At 30.1% G+C, this 23,916-nt stretch overlaps 2 protein-coding genes across 2 annotated transcripts; both read right to left on the bottom strand.

Annotated features, from left to right (window-relative positions):
* Window positions 1–38: 38 nt before the first annotated feature.
* Window positions 39–5,648, bottom strand: LOC145948800 (uncharacterized). Its single transcript, XM_083058379.1, has 3 exons — window positions 572–5,648; window positions 324–500; window positions 39–244 (listed from the first exon to the last, which is right to left on the bottom strand). The coding sequence occupies exons 1-3, from the start codon at window positions 5,646–5,648 to the stop codon at window positions 39–41; spliced, it is 5,460 nt and encodes a 1,819-aa protein (XP_082914505.1).
* Window positions 5,649–12,382: 6,734 nt separating this feature from the next.
* On the bottom strand, window positions 12,383–23,901 carry LOC145936718 (uncharacterized). The gene is made up of 11 exons (XM_083039183.1): window positions 23,708–23,901; window positions 23,123–23,265; window positions 21,556–21,738; window positions 21,135–21,342; window positions 20,727–20,851; window positions 20,358–20,491; window positions 19,762–20,030; window positions 18,398–18,545; window positions 14,775–18,331; window positions 13,722–14,439; window positions 12,383–12,918 (listed from the first exon to the last, which is right to left on the bottom strand). The coding sequence occupies exons 1-11, from the start codon at window positions 23,887–23,889 to the stop codon at window positions 12,514–12,516; spliced, it is 6,072 nt and encodes a 2,023-aa protein (XP_082895309.1). The 5' UTR covers window positions 23,890–23,901; the 3' UTR covers window positions 12,383–12,513.
* Window positions 23,902–23,916: the final 15 nt, after the last annotated feature.

The raw sequence follows: 23,916 nt of genomic DNA, 5'->3' as shown, positions 1-23,916 counted from the left end.
ATTTTCAAAGCTTATTATCATTTCATTATCCTTGTGATTTATTTATCTAAGAGAAGGCCTTTAAGCCAATAAAGCACAGATTTCACTAATTCTACTCTTTTATTTGCGACGTTATTCGCATTTCGCTGAGATCGATATGGCTTTTTACTATCTTCTTCAGCAATTTTAATTCTTGGAACATTCTGCTTATTGTCCATCATATACACTTTATACTCCTTTTTCTTTTTTGTATGATAAACGTTTTCTAAAAATAGTTCATTAGAATTGTTCATTATTGTTTATCATATTTTATTTACTTATCAGCTTTAATAAGTGATTATTACCTTCTCCAATATCTGTTAATTCATCCCAATTTGTTTCTTCGCTTTCTTCGCTTTCTTCGATGTTGTTCTTGTTTCTGGAAATAATAATCCTCGAAATAGGAATTCTCTCGTGATTTTCAGATCCTATCGTTTGTCGAGGTTTCTTTTCTTTTTTCTTCCTGAAATCTTTAATATTTCCTAAAATAGAATTTTATTTGCATTCTTCTAACATTTTGATTCTTTTATTATAAAGTTTATATGATAATTACCTTTTTCGACATCTGCTATTCGGTATTTATTCGATTTTATTTCTTCAGTCTTCATTTCAGTGTCTTCTTTAGAACTATTATTAATTCTTTTTAAAATAGGATTTCTTTTTTTATTTTTAGAATTTATTTTTCGTTGAGTATTTATATTTTGAATGTCTTTTTCAGTTTCCGATTTACGCAATTCTTCAGTTATTTCAAATCGATTTGCTTTGGAATTTTTCTTCCGTGATTCAATTTCTATCGAATTCTCCGAATTATGAAAATTTCGAGAAATTGAGGAGGATCTTGGGAAATTTATGCTCAAGGTATCTTTTCTCTCCCGAAAATTTACCGAATTTTGTAAGTTATCCGTTGCATCTTTAATTTTACTCACAAATTCATCCTTTTCCTTCGTTTCAAAGATATCATTGAGATTTCTCTTTTCTAACTGATCATTATCAGATTCTCCGACTGACTCCATTAATGACTCATCATAGTTTTGCATTATTTCAGTTTTGTTAGAATCGAGCAACAGATATTTCTTCGCAAAATCAATGACTGGCATCAAAATCGTTATTAGATTATTATCATTCAAGTTTCGCTTCGAAAGATCGTGCGCCCTTATTCTTTCTTCTTCTTCTTCCTCTGATTTTTGCACTCTCAAGGCGTTTTTCCCCGTAGTCATCAAAGTCATCATTACGCTAGGCGATTCAGTCGAATGATAATTTTTTTCACCATTCTTCATATCTTCTCGATCTGAAGTCATCATATGTATATCTTTTTGGTCTTGATTTTTGTTACACGATAGAATCAAGTGTCCTTGCAGTGGCAGACAGCAGGAACATTTTCTTTCCAGAATCTGCTCGCATATATTTTTGGTGATTGACAAGGCGTAAGAATCGTCTTTCAATTTTTCGATCTCCACTGGCAGTTTTATACTATCTGAGGGAAATAGCTGAAGAGGATAGATATTGCCGAGGAAACACGATTTGGGGCATGAAATAGTTCTTTGTTTATTTGTTTCCGTATTATCGGTGTTATACATCTTATTACCAATTAGATTGTCATTATAATTATCGCTATTCTTGTCCTTATTATCGTTGCTATTTGTGTCAGCATAAGTCGATAGAGACGAACTGATCCTTCTTGGACTATCGTCAGAAGAAGGCTTTACCTTGAAGTACGTAGTTTTTGTGTAGGTTCGTTGAACTTCCGTAGTAACTTGGTGGATTTTGTCAATAATGTTTCCTTTTGTTATAAAATTATGCTGCTGAGAATCTAAAATATCTTTATCCATCGAGGGAGTGATTTCGGATTCGTAATTTCCATAGTCTACATTTAGAGGTGAAATTACATTATCGGCTGAAGTAGTCAATATTTTGTCATTTAATTTTATTACATCGTCCGACATTTGTGTATAATCGGGAGAAGTTTCTTGCGTAAAACTTGTCGTTGTAACTTGAACATTTATATCATCATTATCATTATTATTACGATGACTTTTTATGTATTTTAAAATCTCTGGCGAATAATATTTTATTGGCGATAAATTATGTTCGATTCTTTCCAATATTATCGCCGGATCAATTTCATCCGTCGAAGAAGCGATTTTTAATTTTTCATTTTGATATTTTACGTTCGTAGGTGACATGAAACTGTCAGTTGACTTTGTCAATATTTCGTCATTAAAAATATATTTGTCTCCGATATCTTCCATCATGTTTTTTGAAATTATGCCGTTCGATGTCTGCGCGAAATTTGGTGAGGTTTCTTGTATAAAGTTCGAGGGTATTGTTGTAACTTGGATATTTTTATCATTAGTACGATAATTTTTAATGTATTTCAAAATTTGATTATCTAGTGAATAACGAATTATTGACGATTTATTATTGTCATTGATGTCCTTTATTCTTGGCGTCAGGTTAACCATATTTCTTTCTCTTTCGTCAAAATTTTTAGTCATAATCGATGAAATTGTAGTTGTCAATACATTTTCTTCTTCTTCATTTAATTCTTCAACTTCTGTTAAATTTGGTTCTACAGAAATTGCTGATATGAGATTATTTTGTGAAATAGCTTTGTGATATGTCACTGCAATTTTCGACGGTTCAGCTAATTTTAATTTCACTTCATCATCTTGCATATCCATCTTCCGTATCCCATTCAAGATTTGATCTGTGACATTTTCATTAATTTTATAAATAGGCATGTTCTTATTGTCTATTTCTGTATTGTTTTCTATGTCAGCAGTCTGTTTATAGATTGGTATTAAATTGCCAATATTTATTCCTTTTTCATAATTGTCTGCTGATATTTTTTGCGGAAAAGTCACTTTTTCATTATCAATAAATCTATTTTTTCCCAAAACGTCCATATCTTCCGAATCTTTTGATGTCCGAAGTATATAATTCAACTCATGTATTATCGAATCTTCTATTTCTTCTTGTTTGTCTTTAGTCAAACTTTTCACGCTCTGCACAATCATGTTTCGCACAACGTATTGATCTATCTGCGATGCGATTGCTGAAGAGTTTAGAAGGTTTCTGATGCTTTCCCGTAAGTTTTCCGGATTTGCTAATGATACTTTCCTGTCTGGAACTGGTGCTAAGATTACCGAATTGATTATCCATTGTTCGTTCTTAAATTGATGATGCTCCTCGACCGTCGTCGGTGGGAATTTTCCGTGAAAACCTGAAGAAAGAGCCTCTAATATGCTACGAAAAGCGTTTCTGATCACGTCATGCGACCAATCATTCGTGAAGTGTCCTCTGGAAGTAGCTGCGATATCGGATAGAACATCTTTTACCTTTTCCACGATCGTGTTTTCTATCTGCGGAATTAACAGGATACTCTCGAGATTCGGAATTTGTAAGATTTCTGGTAGTAAATTGCTACCTTGTATATGAAGAATATTTTCGTCAAGATCTTTTGTCTTGGCTGAGGAAGCATTCGATGCGAAGTCGTTGATGACCTTTCTGATGGAATTTAAAAGTAAAGTGTTGTCGTAGAATGGTAATCTTTCCGATGACGAATCGATGATTTCGAGACTATCGGTGATATCTTCTTTATTATTTAAATAATCCATTCCTTCGTGATCAAGGTATTGCACTTCGAGTTGTTCTTGAAAAATCTTATCTCCAGGATTAACGGTTTTTATTCCTAATATATTATTTTCAGTTACTTCTTCAGCGTCATATTTGGTGTTAGAATCAGAACTGATTGGTATAATTTCTTCGTTAAACTGTTTTTGAAGTATTTCTTGTTCAGGATCAAAATCGGTATTTAATTTTTTCAAATCGTGCATACTTTCTTCCTCAAAATTATACATTGCTTTAGAATCATGACTGATAGTTGTAATTTCTTTGGATTGTTCTTGAATTTTCCTCTCACGAGAAGTATCGAGCCCTGATTTACTCAATCTATTTATGATTTCCTCTTCAAAATTATGTCCGGTTTCAGAATCGTAACTAATAGTTGTAGTCTCTTCTTTACGAAGAATGCTTAAAGTTGGAGTTGTTTCCTTATTATTTAAACTTAACAATGATTCATCTTTATGACTCTTACCCTTTCCTAACTGTGTATTTCTTGCAGCCTCCATAGTCTCATCAGTTATCCGATCCATCAATTCTTTCTTTGGAATAAGCGTATTTTCTTCAGAGTTAAATAATTTATTCTCATCATAGTCGTCGTTTGGTTCATCAGTGTGTTCGATAGATCCTGCATAAAATTCTTGTGAAAAGTTTTCATCATCATCAATATTTAATTCCGTACTTGTTGATTCGAGATACTCATTCGAATCAACATTTGACGTTTCGATTCCATTAGTGGACGACTTCGATTGTACGTACGTATCGGTTGTTCCGAGTTTATCCGAATAATCGACATTATTTGACGTTGTTCCTTCTTTAGCGGACATTCGTACGATATATTCCGGAATTTTAATCGTGGAATATTCATTTATATTCTTTTGTGCCTCTTTTGAAGGTACTTCTGGTGACGCACTGAGTACGCACACGTCGCGACCGAATAATTTTATACACTCTTCCATGTTTATCAATTTTTCATCATGCATGATTGATGGATAGATGACGGATGGTGTTCCGCTTCTATCGACATAATTTGTGGAGGATGACATTAGCCTAGAAAAATCGTCACCTTGATTTCCATCGACGCTTTCTGTAGAATCGTCTAATTTATCCATTGTTTCCGAATTGGAAAAATCAATAGTGCTGCTCTCTTCACCTACATCATTCGAATAGTTCGGATAAAAATTAGTTTCCATTTCTGAATCAATTGACACGTCTACATGATCGGTCGAAGTTTCTGTAGTTGGCTTGAAAAAATCTTCTTGATCTTTTTCAGTCGTTGATTCAAGGTCACTTTCCGTTTGTGTAATAGTTGTTGATATGACGGGACTTCCAACTCGATTTTCTTCCATTTTACGTGGACAGGGATTTGAATTTTGACGAGTGAGCGGTCGATATTGATTGTAATCGTTACTTCTGGCTAGAAAATTTGGTCTGTTCTCAAATGTAGTAAATGGAACTCCGATATTGACAACTTTTTTCTCGTTTTCTACCATGTGAGGCAAAATATTCGGTGTTTTTCCATACAGAATTGATACACGGGGGATATTGCGTATTTGATAAAATCGTTTCGGAAAAGAATTGATTAAACTAGGAACGCGTAATTCGTGACGACTCTTATGGCATAATTTTGGCGATGTTTGCTGTAGGATATTTGATTTTGTGTTTTCCTCTTTAGCTAGTCTCTGATGATTTGTCTTTTCAGGATTGTCTTTTCTGGAAGAACTTAATAATTCCGATGAACTTTTCATTAATGATTTAGATGCACAGTTCTTCTCTTTACAATAACAAATACAATTTTCCTTATCACTCTTCTTTTTTCGAGATTCTAAATTTTCTGCATTCAAGTTATTCTTACGGGCTTGTAAAAAGGTATTTTTATGTGTTTCAACTTTCATTCTGTTTGATGTTGCAGGATTTTCCTGCAAATATTTTACGTCTTTTCCGAGAGTACGGGCATTTGAATTTTGCTTGGGAATTTTGATATTTCTATTAAGGCTTCTTGTATTCATCTCTGCTTTGTTAGAATCTTCCTTTCTCGTTAATGAGGAAAATCTGTTTTTCCGAGGCAACGATCCGCAACGCTTCGTTTTTTGGCTTATTTCTTTTGGCTTTTTGTATTCATCTCGTGTCTGTGATTGTATTGATAAATAGAGCGATCTCTTTTCGTTATCCTTTGTGAGATCTTGATTATTTTGAAATGATAAGTACGGGAGAATTGTCGATAATCTACAAGTAATTAAGTATTCGGTCACAAAAAACTTGCTATTAAGAGATTAGATATTTCAAATGTACATAATTTGACAATCAAGCTAAAAAAGTACGCTAAAAATTAATTTACAATTCAATTTTATTTGCACAAATTAATTTAAATAAGTACAAAACTATAGATAATTTTTCTCTATGAAACATATTATATTTCTATTCTATTTTTAAATCATATGCATGTGTTCTACAAACGTTGTTCTGTAAGTAATAATCTGACAACCTCAAAGTTTTCAATTCAGCAGTTTGTTGTGTGCACGTAATAAAAATGATTAACGATGTGCTGACATAAACAATTAAGCAATTAAGATTAACATACTTTTAGACTCTTTAAAGTTGAATAAAGTCCCAAAAATCAAATTCGGAGTATATCACATTTAGATCCCAAAAAAGTTTCAATATTAATATATATATTTATATTTTTATATATTTGTTTGTCAATCAATATATACAAAAGGGATATCATTTAAAATATGTTTGATAAAATCAGATTTAATGAAAAAAAATTTATAGAATTTATTTAACTAATATATTAAGAATCTAGATTCATTTTATTTAGAATTTCTATTCATTATACTGAATTATAAGGATCTAACATTTTTCTATAATTAAAATTCTTAATTTATTAATTAATTAAGAGTTTTTAATTACCTTAAATTTAAGAAATTTGTTTGCGTCGCATTCTTGGCAGAAGTTTCCTCCGAGCAGACAATCACAAGTAACATCAACACGATCAAAATTATTTTCTTATACATATTGATCACATTCACTGTTAACCACTTCTTGATGTCATTATGCTCCTTGATTTTGGACACAAAATTTTTATTTTACATCCAAAATATAATATTTATAATAGTAAAAATATTATTTATAATATCCATTAGATAGTAATTCTTTCTCCTTTCTACTTTTATAAAATTAAATATAATTAATAAAAAATTAAATACTAAATTTAATTTTTAAATAGAAAGATATAAAAAAGAGAGAAGAGAATAGAGAACAGAGAGGAAAATATTATATAAAATAAATAAAATTTAAATATATATAAAAATAAGTTAAATTGTTAAATAATTAATAAATTAATTTTAATTTTAAAATACAAAATTAAATATTAATAGTTGAAAAATTATTAATTATAATCAATATATATTAGATCGAAATTTATATACTTTGTTCTCTGCTGTCTCTAAAGACGAACTGAATTCAATCGTGATCGAAAGCGCACTAAATAATAATTTAGCGATTCATTGATTACATATATCTCTTGTCATCACATCGTTATGAAATTTAGCTCGTCCATTATGTCGTAATGATATGTGTATATATATATATATATATATGAGCAGCTTTCGATTCAATTCATTAGTGACCTCATTGTTTTAAGAATCTCTTGCGGTTATAATTTCTCGTGATGCTATGAATATAAATATATTTTTAATTGTTATGCAATTATAAATATCTATATATATGCAATTATAAATGTATTTAATCGTTATGTAATTATAGTGCAAAGCTACTTGCATTTGTATTTAAAACAATTTAAAATACGACAGATTTAAACAATAATGCAGACAGAATAAACGACTTTTTTTCAATGTACCGCGCGTACCGATATTTTCTAAATAATTTGCACTTGTGATCGATGACTTAAACTTTAATTTGTATATGTATATTTGTTGATTTAACACAGTCGCTAAAGATAATTCAAAAATTGGAACCAAAACGTTTGACGTAATAAACAATTTTAAACAAAAAGGAAATTATTGGTGCACTTTTTATCATGTCTTGCTCTCAATTTATCTCATCAATTTATACACACTAAAAAAAAATTACGACTAATAATCTTCAAATAAAAATTATCATGACAATTCACAATTATTTCGTAAAGAACGTGAAATTTAAAATTTATAGTATTCAAAGTGTAATAATTTACTATTTTTTGCGCGCTAGATACACAGAACATGTGATACACAAACGTTTATCTTCTTTTTTAACATCACGTTTATTATAAACTCTAGCGTTCAAAATGTTTCATACTTAATTCGTATTATTATTATTTCGGGAAATTATTATTTTGGGATAATCGGGTTAGCCGTATCGAAATCGCAAGAGGTAATAATATATTTTAAATTTATATTTATATTTATACTTATACTTGCGTATTTGTACCTATACTTGTATCTGTACTTGTATTTGTATTTATATTTATATTTATATTTATATTTTTAATTATTTATAGATAATATTAAAGGAGAGCTCCGTCCTCTCCGATTTTATTAAAAATTTTATAATATTGTGTACTTTTGTGCGTAAAATACAAATCTATAAATTAAAATTGTCGCTCTCAAGTAGGAAAAAAGTTACAGTAGGTTCCGCCTCCCTACACGGGGGAGGGAGGCTCCACTTCTGGAAGATATGACCTCTAACTATGCAAACCTATTTTTGATTTAAAACTAAAATTTGGTTTGAGTTAGGTTACATCTTCCGGAAGTATGTATCACGTATGTACTTTGAATACATACAGGATGTCCCAGAATTAGTGGTACACCTGTTAATGGCAAATTCCTGGGATTATTTGAAGACGAATTTACCTCAGCGAAAATATCGAGGCATCAATCATTTTTGAGTTATAAGCGATTGAAGATAAAGGGTTTTTTGCAAACAAAGTCTTGTGGAAATAAAATTTAGATACATGACAAAAATTGGGAACTTGCAAAAAATGATGACTATTCTTCCCGATGATCATTAATAGGTGTACCACTAATTCTGGGACATCCTGTATATATAATATTTTAAATTTTAATTACATATATACAACAACAAAAGAAGAGAGCGACAATTTTAATTTACAGATTCGTGTTTTACGCATAAAAATACACAATATTATGATTTCGGAGAGGAGAGGATGGAGAGCTCTCATCTTTCTCCTATTACTCCGAAAACAATATATAGCGATACTTTTACGCGGTGACGCGGGATATTAAATATAATTCGGCATCTCGACAAATAGATTTGCGTTCTATTATTAATACGTCCTATTATTACACTCGCAAAAGGTCTTTATCTTTGATTTCTTTTTATCTCTTTTTATATATGTAAATCGTTTATTAATTGCAATGCGTATATTATTAATTTTTTATACTTGAAGTTAAAACGATGTAACCCAGACAGCATCATGTCCAAAATTGGAGCATAAGATACCTTTAAGAAATCTTTAAGACATCTTTAAAACATCTTCAAGAAGTCTTATGATATTCAAAAGACATCTTAAAACTATCTTAAAGATTTCTTTTGCACCGATTTTCGACATATAGTGCTATCTGGGAAGAGAAGAGAGAAGGGGAAATTATGCTTAGAAAGGTAGAAAATACAGCTCGGAAGAATAGATTTTGCTACAACTTGTATCACGAAAGATCTATGCGAATGAAAAAAACAATTAACAATTACACGAATCATCGATACGATGAGACCCAAGTAGCAAAGTGACGTCAGAAGACGACATTATGACGTCTATTTTTAGTCATTTTTGGTCCATGACGTCAGTGACTAATATAATGGACGTTTATAAGACGTTATTTTTTAGATCAACTACAGACGTTATTTTGAAGATGTCTTAAGACGTCTTAAATTCGTCCAAATTTAGTTCTTTCATTTATCGTATTTAATTTATTATTATCGTATTTAAGTTTTAGTCATGGAATTATATAAAGCTGGCAAACAACTGCTATTAAAATTAAAAGTATCATGTAAGTACCAAGTACCTCTAACTATAAGGTACACTTGGCAACAGAAGAATGCCTTTTTAACAAATAAATTTAAGTATGCGCGTAAATTTATTTGTTAAGGCTTTAATTTGTTAAGAATTTAATTCTTCTGTTGTCAAATATACTTAAAACTTTTATATTCTAATTGTTTAATTTATCGAATATGTAATATATTTATCGAATGATTTATTCTTACTGGGCTAAAACTGATGCCATGTATTAATTGTTAAAATATCGAAGTTTTGTCAATCTTAAGTATTATATTCGTCATATTATGTCGTCAATAAGAAGTCAGAAAATGACGTCTTGTGGATGTGACATATCGACGTCATTTTCGGATCTTATAAGACCTAATTAAGACGTCTAATCGGTCTTTTTGTGATCAAAATTTACCGTCATTATGACGTCATTTTGCTACTTGGGAAATAACGTGACGTTTGATATAATAAAATCGAAACAATATTCTCGTTTCAAATAGAATATCTCAATTAATATAAATACAGTACAAAATATTACACACACAACGCGAATTAATAAATAAAGTAATTTACTCACGATGGATAACTCAAAAGCGATTCGTAAATGGCGCCATATATTACGAGAGAAACTTGAGGGTTGCGTTCGGAAATCCGTCCGTCAAAGTGCAGAATTTGACCGACCAATCGGAGACCGAGGATCTCTTTGTCCTGATTGGTCGATCGAGCGCTTCACCCTAGGTGAATATATTTCTGAACACAATTTAGAATGCTGCCATCTGGTGCACTTTCGCATTGTTCGCGGCCAACGTTCGCGCGCTCATCGCCGGTCTGTCAAAGCATACACGAGTGTGACTATTATTAATTAGTGTCTTTACGTCGTTAATTGTCGTATAAATCGCGCCGCATGTACTGACATCATAATCGCGATCGCACGCGCGAGATTGATCTCGTCGACCGTGAATCTCCCTCAATAATCGTTCGTTCCTCCGAAAGCGGGTGACGCCACAGCTCCGACTCGAGCCGCCGAAGTTCGCGCGCGCGAATAAGCTCTCGCGATGATTCTCGCGTTTTACCGAAACGCGTGGAAAACGAAAAAAAGTAACGCGAGTGCAAGTGTTTCGAAGCTTTCATGCAATGAGTGCGCGTCATATGCGACTAACGTCGGGAGTGCCGTGCAAATAAATGCCGCGCGATCGTAATATTCTCGTGATTAGAGTACGCGCGAAGTTGTAATAAACTATTAGCGTTTTCGCGAGTGAATTTCGCGTGTGAGTGCCATAAGGGAACAAGGAGGAAAAAGAGAGGAAGAGATGAGGAGGCCCGGGGTGGCATTGGGCAACGGTGGGACAACTATATATGGTGAATAATTTCTTTATTATTTATTTTATTATATTATTATTTATTTCTTATTCTTTATTTAAGCTTAATTAAATAAATCTCATATTTGTGCAAGGTATATTTTTTGTACATTATTTTGTAATATATAGAGAGAGAGTATTTTATATATATATAATATTTGCTTGTTTTATTTTTAAAAAATGTTTAAAATTATTTGTGTTTAATATTTATGGATTTATAAAATATTTTTATATATATTTATAAAAGAAATTATTATTCAGATTATTTATAAAAAATTAAATTTTTATTGACCAAATTTTATAGAAGTTTATATCTAAAAAAAATTTTGATAAAAATAATGTAATATTTTTAATTAAATATCTATTTAATAAATTGAATAAAAAAATTAATGTAAATAATAATTTTATTTTTCGAAATATTAATTATTTTAAATTTGACTATATAATTTCCATATTTTTTTATTTTACAGTTTACAACTTTGCTGCTGCGCATCGTATATCGGTGAGTCTCATCAATTTTTACTTAAATTTTGGATAATAATTTGGTGAAAATCATGTATGAGAGAGAGAGATGTGTATCGCAAACAATATGAGATTGCAAGTCTTGAAAAAAATGAATATAAACTCTCATACATAATCGTGATCGAGCATCGAAAATGTCGGAAATGATAAGAAATAAAGTATCGCTAATGTCGAGAAAAAATATTAGGCAATTGTTATATGAATTGTTGTAATTGTTTTATTGCAATCGAAACAAATATTTCGTAATAAACAAAGTTTTCAATAACGAAAATGATAGTATTTTGTAGTTATTGCAATGACAATAATTTCGTTTGATATAAAAAAAATAATCAAAGCCATAAATATCAGCATTTTAAAAAAATGACTCTTTTGGTTTGAAAATAAAAATAATATATGATACATCTTACAATTAATACAAGAATCGTTTGTAATGGTTTGCAATGATTTTTTTTTTATTTGTAATTTCACTATTTAAAAGTTATAGTACAGAAAAAATTATAGTACATATAATCGGCGTTAAATATTTAGAATATAATATGTACACTCTATATATATATATACTATATAATTATATATATATATATATATGTATATATATATATAATACAATTTGAATATACATATACTACAATATATCAGATAAATCTTTTTTTTATCAATTTATCGTCAAATCTTTTTAATCTTTTTTTATTTAAGATTACTTAAGATTTATATAAATAAAAATATATAAAACAATTTATATTAAATATAATACAATAAAATTACAAACAATAAATTATAATTTCTGAATTATAATTAATATAATAAATTATATGATAAAATATATAATTTTATATAAAGAATTGATAAATTCCTGACAAAAATGCAATAAATCTTTTTATACTTATAATCGCAATGTGAAAAGGGTTGCCGATAGTTTCGGAAGTTTTACTTTTTAAATACTTTTCTTCATCCGAAGCCAAAACAGTCTTGTTGAATTTCTCTTCGAAATTATCGACAAACGGTTCTACGAATTTCGTGAAATTTTGCGTGTTTTCCAAATCGTCGATAATCGCATTTTGTAACTTTGGAGTTACTTTTTCTAATCATAAAAGATGGTAATTCTTTATCGTTCTGCAAGATATTGTTTTTTACATTTTTATCTTTTTCTTTGTTCTTCATGAAAAAGGTTTTCTTTTTATTTGAGTAATTCTTCTGATGAGTTTTTATAAAGTCTTCAAGCAGATCGTCATGATTTCCTTGGTCTATTTGAGTCTGTGAAAAAGTTTCTGTATTTTTTTCCGTTATTAGTTTTTCTTTTTCTTGTTTATCAATATTGTTTTTATTTGAAGAATTTTCGATCTTTTCGTCTTTGATATTATCAATCAAAGAAAATTTATTTGATTCTGACTGCATCTGATAAAAATAAAATAATATTTATTAAAAATTTATTAAAATAGAACGATACTAATATTATAAAGAAATATATTATAGCAACATATTATAGCAAAAAAATGTACATAATATAATTATCGAGAAATAGTAATTACCAAGTTTCCAAGCTATATTAATTTATAGCTTGCTAATATAAGTTCTCTGACATTAGTATAATTTATAGCTTTTAGCTCATATTGAGAGAATCTATTTTATATAATATATTGCCTGATAGTTACGTAAAACATGTCTTTTTTCATCTAAAGATAAATCGCATTTTCAACAGGTTGTTATTGCGTTAAGGCTCCTGGCTCCTTGCCGACCATGTCGAAATCGTGACGTCAGAGGCGAGAAAACACACGCTAAAATTTCTTAGATGCCATTTCGAAATAAAAAAATATTTCGATGAAACAGCACTTTAGATGGCTTTAGCACATTCTTAAAAAACCCCGAAAACTATCCTTTCCCCTTTATAATCAATCAACAGCTGTAAAATGTAATATTATGAAGCCCAGTCCGTCTGGTCTTTGCACATGCGCAGTCATTCCGCATGTCAAAGTCTGATATCTCGATCATTTTACAGATGTTGATTGATTATAAAGGGAAAAGGATAGTTTTCCGGGGTTTTTAAGAGTGTGCTAAAGCCATCTGAAGTGCTGTTTAATCGAAATATCTTTTCATTAAAAAATGGCATCTAAGAATTTTCAGCGTGTGCTTTCTCGCCTCTGACGTCACAATCCAATATGGCCGCGGTGAGCACCCAGGAGCCTTAAGAGAATATTTACCTCGCCTCCTATTTGATTTATGCCTTCATTGATTCTGTTTCTGATCTCTCTTCGCTGTCTTGTTCTCTCGTTTTCTCTCCAGGGAAATAATAAAAACATTCCACATTTATCAGATGATATTTGATTTTTCATTTCTAAACATTTGATTTTTTCGTTTTTATATTGCTCGTCTTCCATTTCGGATTCACGATTAATTTCAACATCTTCGACATCTACAGAAATATCTTGCATACTTTCCGACGAGTAAGCTTTTTTATCTGAAGTATTTTCTGTACTCTCATTTACCAGATCCGAGAGACCTTCATATTCTTCTGAAGATTCATCATCTGAATATCTGATTATCGAATCTGATATCTTTTGTGATAAATATTGACTCTCGGAATGAGGAATCTCGAAACTTTCTAACGAATCGTCAAAATCTTTCACTTCTAACATTTTATACGAATTCTCATTCTTAGTCGGTATAAAGACGATATACTTTGGTGACTTGTATTTTTTCTCATCTTGCTGATTGATTTCCAAGTCTTTCTTCGAGGAGGCCAAGTAGGTTTTTAATTTCCGTAACAGGATGGTGTTTAATAGCGATTCATCTTTTTTTGTCAACAAATAGAGCGGGATTTGCTGTTCGCTAAATATTTCCTCTGATTGTGAGTCTTCTGTCAAGGAATCGTACATATCAGAATTTGATTCGTCATTTTGTGTATCTTCTCTCGTTAATCTAAAGATCAAAAGAATAGATTCAATTAGTACTATAATAATAAGCATAAAAAAAGAAAAATTTTAACACTAATTGTGAAATTTCGAAAATATTTATGTTTTTTGTCACTAAATTAGTAAATATGTAATTGCATATATAAGTTAGCATTTAATTGCTCTATAATTATAAACTTTATAATTATAGAGCAATTAAATTGTGTGTGTCGACTTATATAAAAATAATAAAATAATTATATATATAATATGCATAATTATTTATTATTTTTTAATTATACATACTATATACATATAAAAATCTTATTTAATAAAAAAATAAATAACAATAAAATACGTTACAGAGAATGTAGCAGGTGCTTTAAATATTTGTCTCTCCTTTGTGTATTAACGTCTCTTTGTTTTCTTGCATTTCTTTTTCCAAATTTGCTTAATTTAACATCGTTTCCAATAATTTTTTCAACATTTTTGGTTGCTTTATTGTTGTTAGGCATCTCTATATTTATATTATTTTGTATCTCCTTATTTGAATCGTAAGGTTTAATAATTTCTCGAGAATCTTTAGCTATTTTATATATATCATCCGCTATATTCTTTCTCTTATTATTCAAATATTTCGCTCTATATTCTGACTCTGTAATATGATTGAATCTTTTTATATTTAACATTTCTTCTTTATCTGTACCAATATTTTTAGGAATCATATTTTCTTCAGTTTTTTTAATATTCAATTTATCTTCTTTTTCATCATGATAATTGACAGATTTTTCATTTTTTGTGTATTTTTCAATTCTCGCATCTTTTGTCAATTCCATATTTTTATCTGTTATAGACATGTCTGAGCTATCATGTTTCGCTTCAAGATTTTTGTTAATATTATTTAAGTCAGCTTCTGTTTTATTATTTACAGTTTGATTGATATTCTGTCGATCAAGAGGATTTTGTGCAAATCTCGCGAGATCATTCGGTCGATTATTTTGTCTTTGTGTCTTGTCAATGTATACGACATTAGCATTTCCTTTCTTCATGTGTTCTTGTAACTTGGAAGCTCGATGTTGATCTTCGCTAGAAGTCGATTTCGAAAGAACTTGATAGATTTTTTCAAGAATCCATCTTGGAATTTGATTTAGATTTTCCAGTTTAATCTTTGAATATTTCGAAAGTTTTGAATGCTTTTTGTGCAATTGTAATATCGGTTCGCCGCCATGATATGTTGAAGGATCGATTGCAAAGATCCTACGATCATCAGATTTGGAAGTTTCATCTGATTCTCGCTCATCTTCAATCATATCTGCGGAATCTTGATTATGTTGATGATCCGAAAATCTAGACGCTTCTGCCAGTTCTTGTTCGTCTTTGATCATTTTTGGCAGATGCTCATAATGTTTATGATATTTGATTGATTCTCCGTCATCTTCAATTACTTTTAAGTATCGAGGAAACTGATAAACTTGATTATATTTCGGATAACGTACTTCTTTTACAAATTCAATAGGAATTTCATAATTTTCATTATTAGTATCTTTGTAAAGAACTTTGTCGTCATCGATCAAAATTCCAATAAACTCTCCCTGATCGGTCAGATGACGAGAATCATCGTTTTCCCAAGTTTCTCTTCTCTTCAGATTCCGCTTCTCTGCGTCGACAGTCTTCATTAATTCATCGTAATACCGTTGCAACAGCCTCTTCACGAGCCTTTTGTTCAGCTTGCTCATCTGCTCGTGCTTATTTAAGTTCTTCGCATATCTGGCGTGTCCTCCTTTGCGAAATATGGTTTTCAATTTCTTCGCGTCGATATTTTTCTTTGACTGCGTCGAAGCTTCGGATTCAGTATTTCGATCATCTTCCACATTCTGTTGTACATTATCATTTGATTTCATCGAATTGTCAATTGTTAGCTTAGGTAAAATTGTTTCCGTCGTCGTCTGCTCTTCGGCGATTCTCCTCGTTGTTTCGAGAGAACTCATTGACTTCCTCAATCTAATTTTATCGTTATTGTCGCGCCATTCTTCGTCCTCTTGCTTTTCGGTGGCTGTTGGATAACTTGTACTATCGGCTTTTTCCTCCTTGCTGATGAGGATTTGCGTTTCCTCGCGGGTTGTTTCCTGTGCGATCTCAGTCGCGGAGGAAACAACAAGTCCCTGACGATCGCTTTTATTATTAGTCGAATAAATCTTAGACACAATTTGGGAAGGATCATACGTCGTTGTCTCGACGTCCGATGGGTTTTCGGCACGAAAAAACATTTCTTTTGTTACGTCATTGTTGGCAATATTTTTATTCGAATCTTCTTCATTGATTGGAGAAAATTCCGAATTCACGAACCTCTTGATGTTAGAGTTGTTTATATTATAATGCTGCTCCGAAATATCATTTACTTCTGAATTATCCATTATTGGTGTCGAACTTGCATCGATCGTCTGCGTTTCATAGCTTGGTCTATATTTCAACGTGCTTGACTCTGTGGTTATAGTTTCTGCAGTCGTATCACGTTGCTCATAATCGGATTCGATGGAATTAGTTATGGAGTTAGTTACGGTACTGGAGAGTATCTCTCCCGCCATAATTTTCTCGTATTCTTCTTTTGTCAGCATAGAATCTTCAATATTTCTCCTCGATTGCGCGCTTTCTATTTCTGAAGAAGAATCCGCGAAGATTTCACTATCGCGTTTTGCGCGACGAAGCTTCTTCGACAAGTGGGAAGCTCGGTTGATTCTGCAATTTTTCGAATTTTTCTCGTTTTCTTTAATTCTTTCATTAGTAAGAATTTTTTGAATCTTTGCCTCGGAATTACTTCTTTTAGCTCTTCTATTGTGAAGAATGGGATATTGGATTTCGTGAATAGAATATTCCGTATTTACGTCAGCAGGTCGAGAAAGTTTGATCGTTTCTGTATTAATATTGTCTCTACCGTTTGATATATTCACGTCAAAAATCTCCTCTTTATTCGATCTGTTTTCCTCATGTTGAGGAGGTTGATAGAAGAAACTCGGAGCTCCTGATTGCATTTTCAGTTTTCTTTCTTCGGCTTTTATATTCGACGCTTGATGATTGATATAAAGTGGGGTTTCGATAACTTGACTCGATGGCATCGAAGATCGTCTTAAAGCATGATTTTCGTATTTTGTATCTTGTTCTTTGGAATCGTAGTAATTAATCAACTTTTGCATCCCTTTTTCTACAGCTCGTTCTTCTTCTTTCTCGACAGGTAGCTGTTCTTGAAGAACTCTGCTATTTTCTTGAGGGAAAATTTCTGCTTCCCACAGATCGCTATAATTTTTCGGCTTTTCTTGGATTCTTGCATTCAACACCTTGACATTTTCAAAGAACTCATTCGGTATGTAATCATTTTCCATTTCCAACCATGTATCATCTTCTGTGTGTTCCTGCGTCAATTCTTTTCTACGTTGCATATTCTTCTTTGAATCGTTCTCGTTGCTTTCATCCTGAACGTAATGGTAATCTTTGTTATTTTGCTCCAACGATGAGTCTCCCGTGGTGATAAAAATGTCGCTTTCGGGAAATCCTTTGATAGGCTCGCGTCGAAAGAAGCCGTAGAAAGTGTTCTCGCCGCTGTCGGTGGTCCTTGGATTAGATGGTATCAATAACTCATCCCTTCTAGAATCATCCCTTCGCTTCGTCTTCCTCTCATTTGTATCTTTCACGTCGAGTCTCGAACGTTTCTTGAGAACATTGTCCCTTTTCAGGCCTATCTCGACTAATTTCTGGCCGACATCTCTCTTCATTCTTCCAGATTCTTGGACTGAATGCTGATGATTGTCCGTGTCATTAATCTTCTGTTCTTGATTGTCTTGCCGGATGATATTTTTATGTCGTTTCGATAATTTCTTTTTCGTCATATTCTCGGTTTCCTCCTCAGGATAAACGCAAGCTTTTACCTATTAAATTGATAGTATTTCAGTTATTTTTAAATTTGATAAGCGAAATATTTTATTATAGTTTACCTTTGCATTAGGTATCACCCAGAAACCTATGTTCCCAGAAGATAGTTTTAATTCCAGGTCGTCAGGCTTGATAACGATTTCTGGATTTAGATTAGGTAATTTCTTATCGTTTATTAAATCGAGCGGTTCGTTATTTAATAAGACTTTCCTGAAAAATAATGTTTTTTGAAATTTGTCACTACACATCTACAGTAGATAAAAAATTTTAAGTCAAGACAAAATTTGCATAATTTATTTATTTTTAAACAATTAAAATAGAAAAAATATTTTTATTACAAGTGTTAATGCTAGAAAATGCAAATATTGCTCTCTCTCTCTCTCTCTTTCTCTCTAAATAACGATTCATTTTTTCATTCTCTCTTTCTTTTATCTGTTATTAGTACATTAAATAAAGCATTTGATAATAAATTTTTTTTACATTAATATTATTATTATTGATATCATACGTTAATACATATACACGGTGTACAAAAAGTGTCGAAGCTTCTTTATTTTACGAAAACTACGCATTTTCGAAAAAAATGTTTTATACAAAAGTTATAAGGTTTAAAAAGATTTATTTATTAGCCTTATTAATTTGATCCTGGGTGGCGTTTTTCAAGTTTATTTTAAGTGTTTTATGTAAATAAATTCCTCGCAATATTCTGCATAAAAGATAATAAGGATAAAATAGCCAAAAATTAAACAATTTACGAGATATTTTATATTTTAATCTGACATCTTTTCAATATAAAATACAAAATATCTCGTAAAATATTTAGTATTTAATAATATAAAATACTCTTACCTTAATACTTTTATGCATAGAACAATTAGACGAATCAATTAATGTAAGGAAAACGCACAGTTGCTTTTAAGAAAAAGTATGCAGCTGCATGTTATAAATTGCATACTTTTTCTTAGACCAATTAATTTGTTTAATTATTCTATGCATAAAAATATTAAGAAAAGATTATCGAAAACTAAATATTTTACGAGATATTTTATATTCTTCTTTATCAAAATATGTCAGATTAAAATATAAAATATCTCGTTCAATTTTCTGCTATTTTACCCTTATAATTTTTTATGTAGAACGTTACAAGAATTCTATTTACATAAAACACTTAAAGTAGTTCTATTTAAAAAAATCGAGTTGATTTTAAAATGACCTTGAAAAACGTCACTTAAGATCAAACTGATAAGGCTAATAAATATACCTTCTTAAATCCTATAATATATTTTATATGAAACATTATTCTCGAAAATGCGTAGTTTTCGTAAAATTAAGAGGTTTCAACAATTTTTGTACATGTATATAATATTATTAATATTTAAAAAATCTTACTGTATTATATACATATACGTTATAAAGTTATACTTACTCTGATAACATTTTGTTGGCAGTTTCGAAATCTGGCGACAGAATATATTTGTGAAGCGTTTTAATTTTGAGGCCTTTTAGATTAGCAGTCACTTCCCTCGGTGTCAAATTTACACCAAAAATCGTAATAGCTCCTTTATCGTACAATGCAGATGGTTTCGTGCATTGGCTGTACAAGTGTACGTAACTTTCGTTGTTTTGTGATTGAAGTTTTAGTCCCAAAACTTGGCGCCCCACCAAAGTCTTGTGCAATAAAGATACCCAATAATCCTGATAAAAAGTGATATTGTTAATAATGTCTTATAATTTTATTTATTTTATCTTAAATACGTAAATCCATCTCACATACAATTTTTGATATATAAAATTCACACTTTTTTACATCAATTACTACAATATATTAAATTATAGTTAGATTATTGTGTGATTGTTTTTGATAATTATGTGCCTATATGTATGAGACAATTAAAATTGTAGTCCATATTTAATTTGGAGAATACTTGAACACATTTCAATTAAATATTGAATACATATCGAATATATATCCAATACATATCACATATATTATCAAAGATATTTATGACGTAAACGACTTACAGGAGTTGCCTTATAAAAGTTTGATGGTTGTCTCATTACAACTTGTATGCCGAGTTTTGCAGCATTTCCGAGTCTAGTTGTCCAAATAAGCGCTCCTAGATATTTCTCTTTAAACTCTTCGGGTTTTGATTCCGCTATCATATAAAACAATTTTATATATAATAATTTTATATTTAAATATATAAGACTATAAATTATATATACACACACATGTACATATAAAGTCTATGTAATATAATATTTAAAAATTAGATAAATATAGCATATAAATATAAAATTTTAGAGTATACACAATATATAAATATAATTATAAAAAAATAAACTCTTATAAACATTATTTGTTTATTTAAAACTTTATAATGTTCTTACCAATCCATAACGGTTTTTTGTCCACTATACGATTGATAATTTTGTACAGTTCGTTCTTCTCAGCAGCCATATTATCGTAAGGCATGAAAATGCTGTCATTGTTTAAAGAGATACTAGCAAAATCGCTGAAATAATATTAAATCCATTGAAAAAGTTTGATGATTTTCGTTTGTGTTTCTCATTATTTTATTTATGTTATATTTTTATGATATTTAATTTAATTTATTTTAATTTATTTAGTTTAATTTATTTATATTAAAATGTGTGTGTGTGTTATGTAGTAGTTTTATTATATAATTATCATAAACTATAAAAATGGAGAAAAAATATATTTATCAATTTAATGCAAATTTCTTATAGAATTTTTATGTATTTAATATATTCATAAGATTAAATAAAACAACTTACGGATGCCATGTAATCGCTGAAAGCGCAACATCTGCCGAATTTAAATAATCTTGAAGATATTTCTGTTGTTGCGCTGTTTCATATGCCACAATATCTGGTCCTGTGATTAAACTATTTGAATATCTCGGGAAAATCTTCAGCATTTCGCGGAAATTTGCGACATATTGTCCTAGATCTTCACCGGATAGATTGCATTTAGCTTGGCATTCTGTGAAAAAATATTTTATAACAATTAAAAATTAGACATATTTGAAAAATATGTTGTATTTTTTATAGAGCAAACTTTCGTAAACTCAAATATATTTAAAAAAATTTATTTTTCAAAAATATTTCAAAAATATTAAAAATTATCATTTTATCTCTTTTAATTCAATCTTATTTGTCATTGTTTTGAAAATATAAGGTTTTTAGAGATTTTCACCATAACCCAATTGCCAGCTGACGTTGTATCCCATGAGATCGCTAAAAGGAAGAAGCTCCGTCATGTTTATCGAATTTTTGGAATGCAGTTTTGATTCATTCTCGATATATCGAGGTGCGATGCATACAATTAGATCTAGTCCAACGTTTTTCGCCCATTGATATATTAATGTCCATTGCTTTTCTGCAAAATTCAAACTTAGAACGATCTTAATAGAGAATAGTGATAAGCCTAAACACACACACATCTTATATATAAACTTATTATCATCTTTATATTAAATTATCTTTTTACGAAAAATGTAATTGACAATATCCTGAAATATGCGTGGTTTTCGAAAAAAAGGTTTTGTATGTACATCTTCAATATTTTTCAATTAATTTTTTGCAACTTTTCTACACGCATGCAAGACAATAAAAGTTTAATTCATATTTAATACAAAATATACTCGTGAATAATGAATGATTTAAATATTTTTTTTATAAATTTGCAAATATTGTAATTGCAAGTATGATCGTAATAAATGCAATTGGATTAATTAAAACAGAAAAATTTCTCCTCCAAATAAATTAGCTACTTAAGAAATAATTAATCTAGTTATTTTCTACATGCAGCTTTAGTTTTTTAAACGAAAACTTTTAATTAAAATAGAGAGAGAGAGAGAGAGAGAGAGAGAGAGAGAGAGAGAGAGAGAGAGAGAGAGAGAGAGAGAGAGAGAGATTAATAAATAAAAATTTATAATGATTAACCAATAACTTATCAAAAATGATTTTATATTTGCAATTGCATCAGCAAATGATTACTTATTCAACACCGCTTTATGTATAATATTTTATTTGAAATCACAACTCGCCAGGCACTGTATATTGCTTTCTTAATCTGTATAAATATCAATTGATTCGTTACATCACAGCTATATCATTACCCATGTGTAATAATTTAAATATTACATCGACGCTTTTGCAACTCGGGATCATACTATTATCTCGGAGCTTGTCGACGTTGCATTATGACACTCGCTCTTGCCATCAAGGCTAATGGACGTGCATATAATTACTGGCAACCTCAAAATGAATTAATGACATTAGCATTACGTCACCGCGCCATCGTCCTCATCCATTGACATCGTCCTTGCTATCCTTTCAGTCTGTTCGCCACGATTAGTCATGTGATGAGCAAATTAGAATATTGATATATCCATTAAAAACATATTGACACAATTAATCTTTAATTTTTTGTTTCAAGATTTTATTTATCATTGTGTTTATTTTTGTAACGCAATTTTCGGTGCAATCGCTTAGTCTTGCTTTTTTCTTATATTTACATAAAGCATACTATTGCATTAAATTATGTAATAAAAATATTTATTTTTATAATATTTTTCTTATAGTATGATATATAAGTTTCATTGTCACATAGTTATTTTTAATTAACCTGTGATAGAATATCATCTTTTCTTAAGAGATTTATAGATTAATTAAGATCTACAGAGAATCTCTCTCTCTCTCTCTCTCTCTCTCTCTCTCTCTCTCTACTTAAGATAGAATACTTTAATATAATACTTTACCAAAAAACGTGTCCTTTGAATCGATGTCAGCGTCATGCGAATACGCTTGTTCGAAGATATAAGAGTTGCTTTGTGTTCCTCCAAGACGAATGTAAGCAGGCACCAAACCTCGAGCCATATTTGTGCTTCTCTCGATATTCTTGCTGAATGATTAATACAGATTGTGTGATAATATACATTTCTTTTTTCATACAAACGTTCAATTATAAAGAGAAAGATATAGATTATAATAAAATATAATTCAAACTTTATGATTATAGTTGCATTATATTGTGACTATATATAGCAATACTATATATGACAAAAATCCTAAAAAATTGATATTTTGTTGGCAGCAATTAAAAACTTTTAATAGTACTTTTCTATGTTTAGAATATCTGATGAAAAATTAAAATTTTAATTAATAAAATTGAGAAATTTGTGAAAAATTAATTTTTTTTCAACAGATTGACAAAATGTTAACTGAAATTTGATTATCAATTCAATAAAATATCAATTCTTGCAAAATAAAATGATTATTTTCAATTAGTATCTTTTTAATGCGTTTGTAAATTTTTTTTGTTTTTAATTAATTAAAATACTTACGTGAGTTCGTCGATGTTATGCAGCAACGTTGCCGGATCCAGTGTAAAACTGAGAAACGCATTGCTAGTTACGGCAATTGGCTTTTTGTAATTTACATTAAGTATTAAATTTTCCGCGAGGCAATTCGCGATGAAATAAATTACTTGCAAAAGCAAGCAAATATATCGTCGGTGTGAATTCATCTTTACTTTCAGTTGCTTGTTACATTT

The sequence above is a fragment of the Prenolepis imparis genome, unplaced genomic scaffold, assembly GCF_030444845.1.
Source record: "Prenolepis imparis isolate NDT839.2.m4 unplaced genomic scaffold, iyPreImpa1.0 SCAF_1, whole genome shotgun sequence".
Lineage (NCBI taxonomy): Eukaryota > Metazoa > Arthropoda > Insecta > Hymenoptera > Formicidae > Prenolepis > Prenolepis imparis.
The sequence above is the reverse complement of the archived record's forward strand: the minus strand, read 5'-3'. Positions and strand labels throughout refer to the sequence as shown.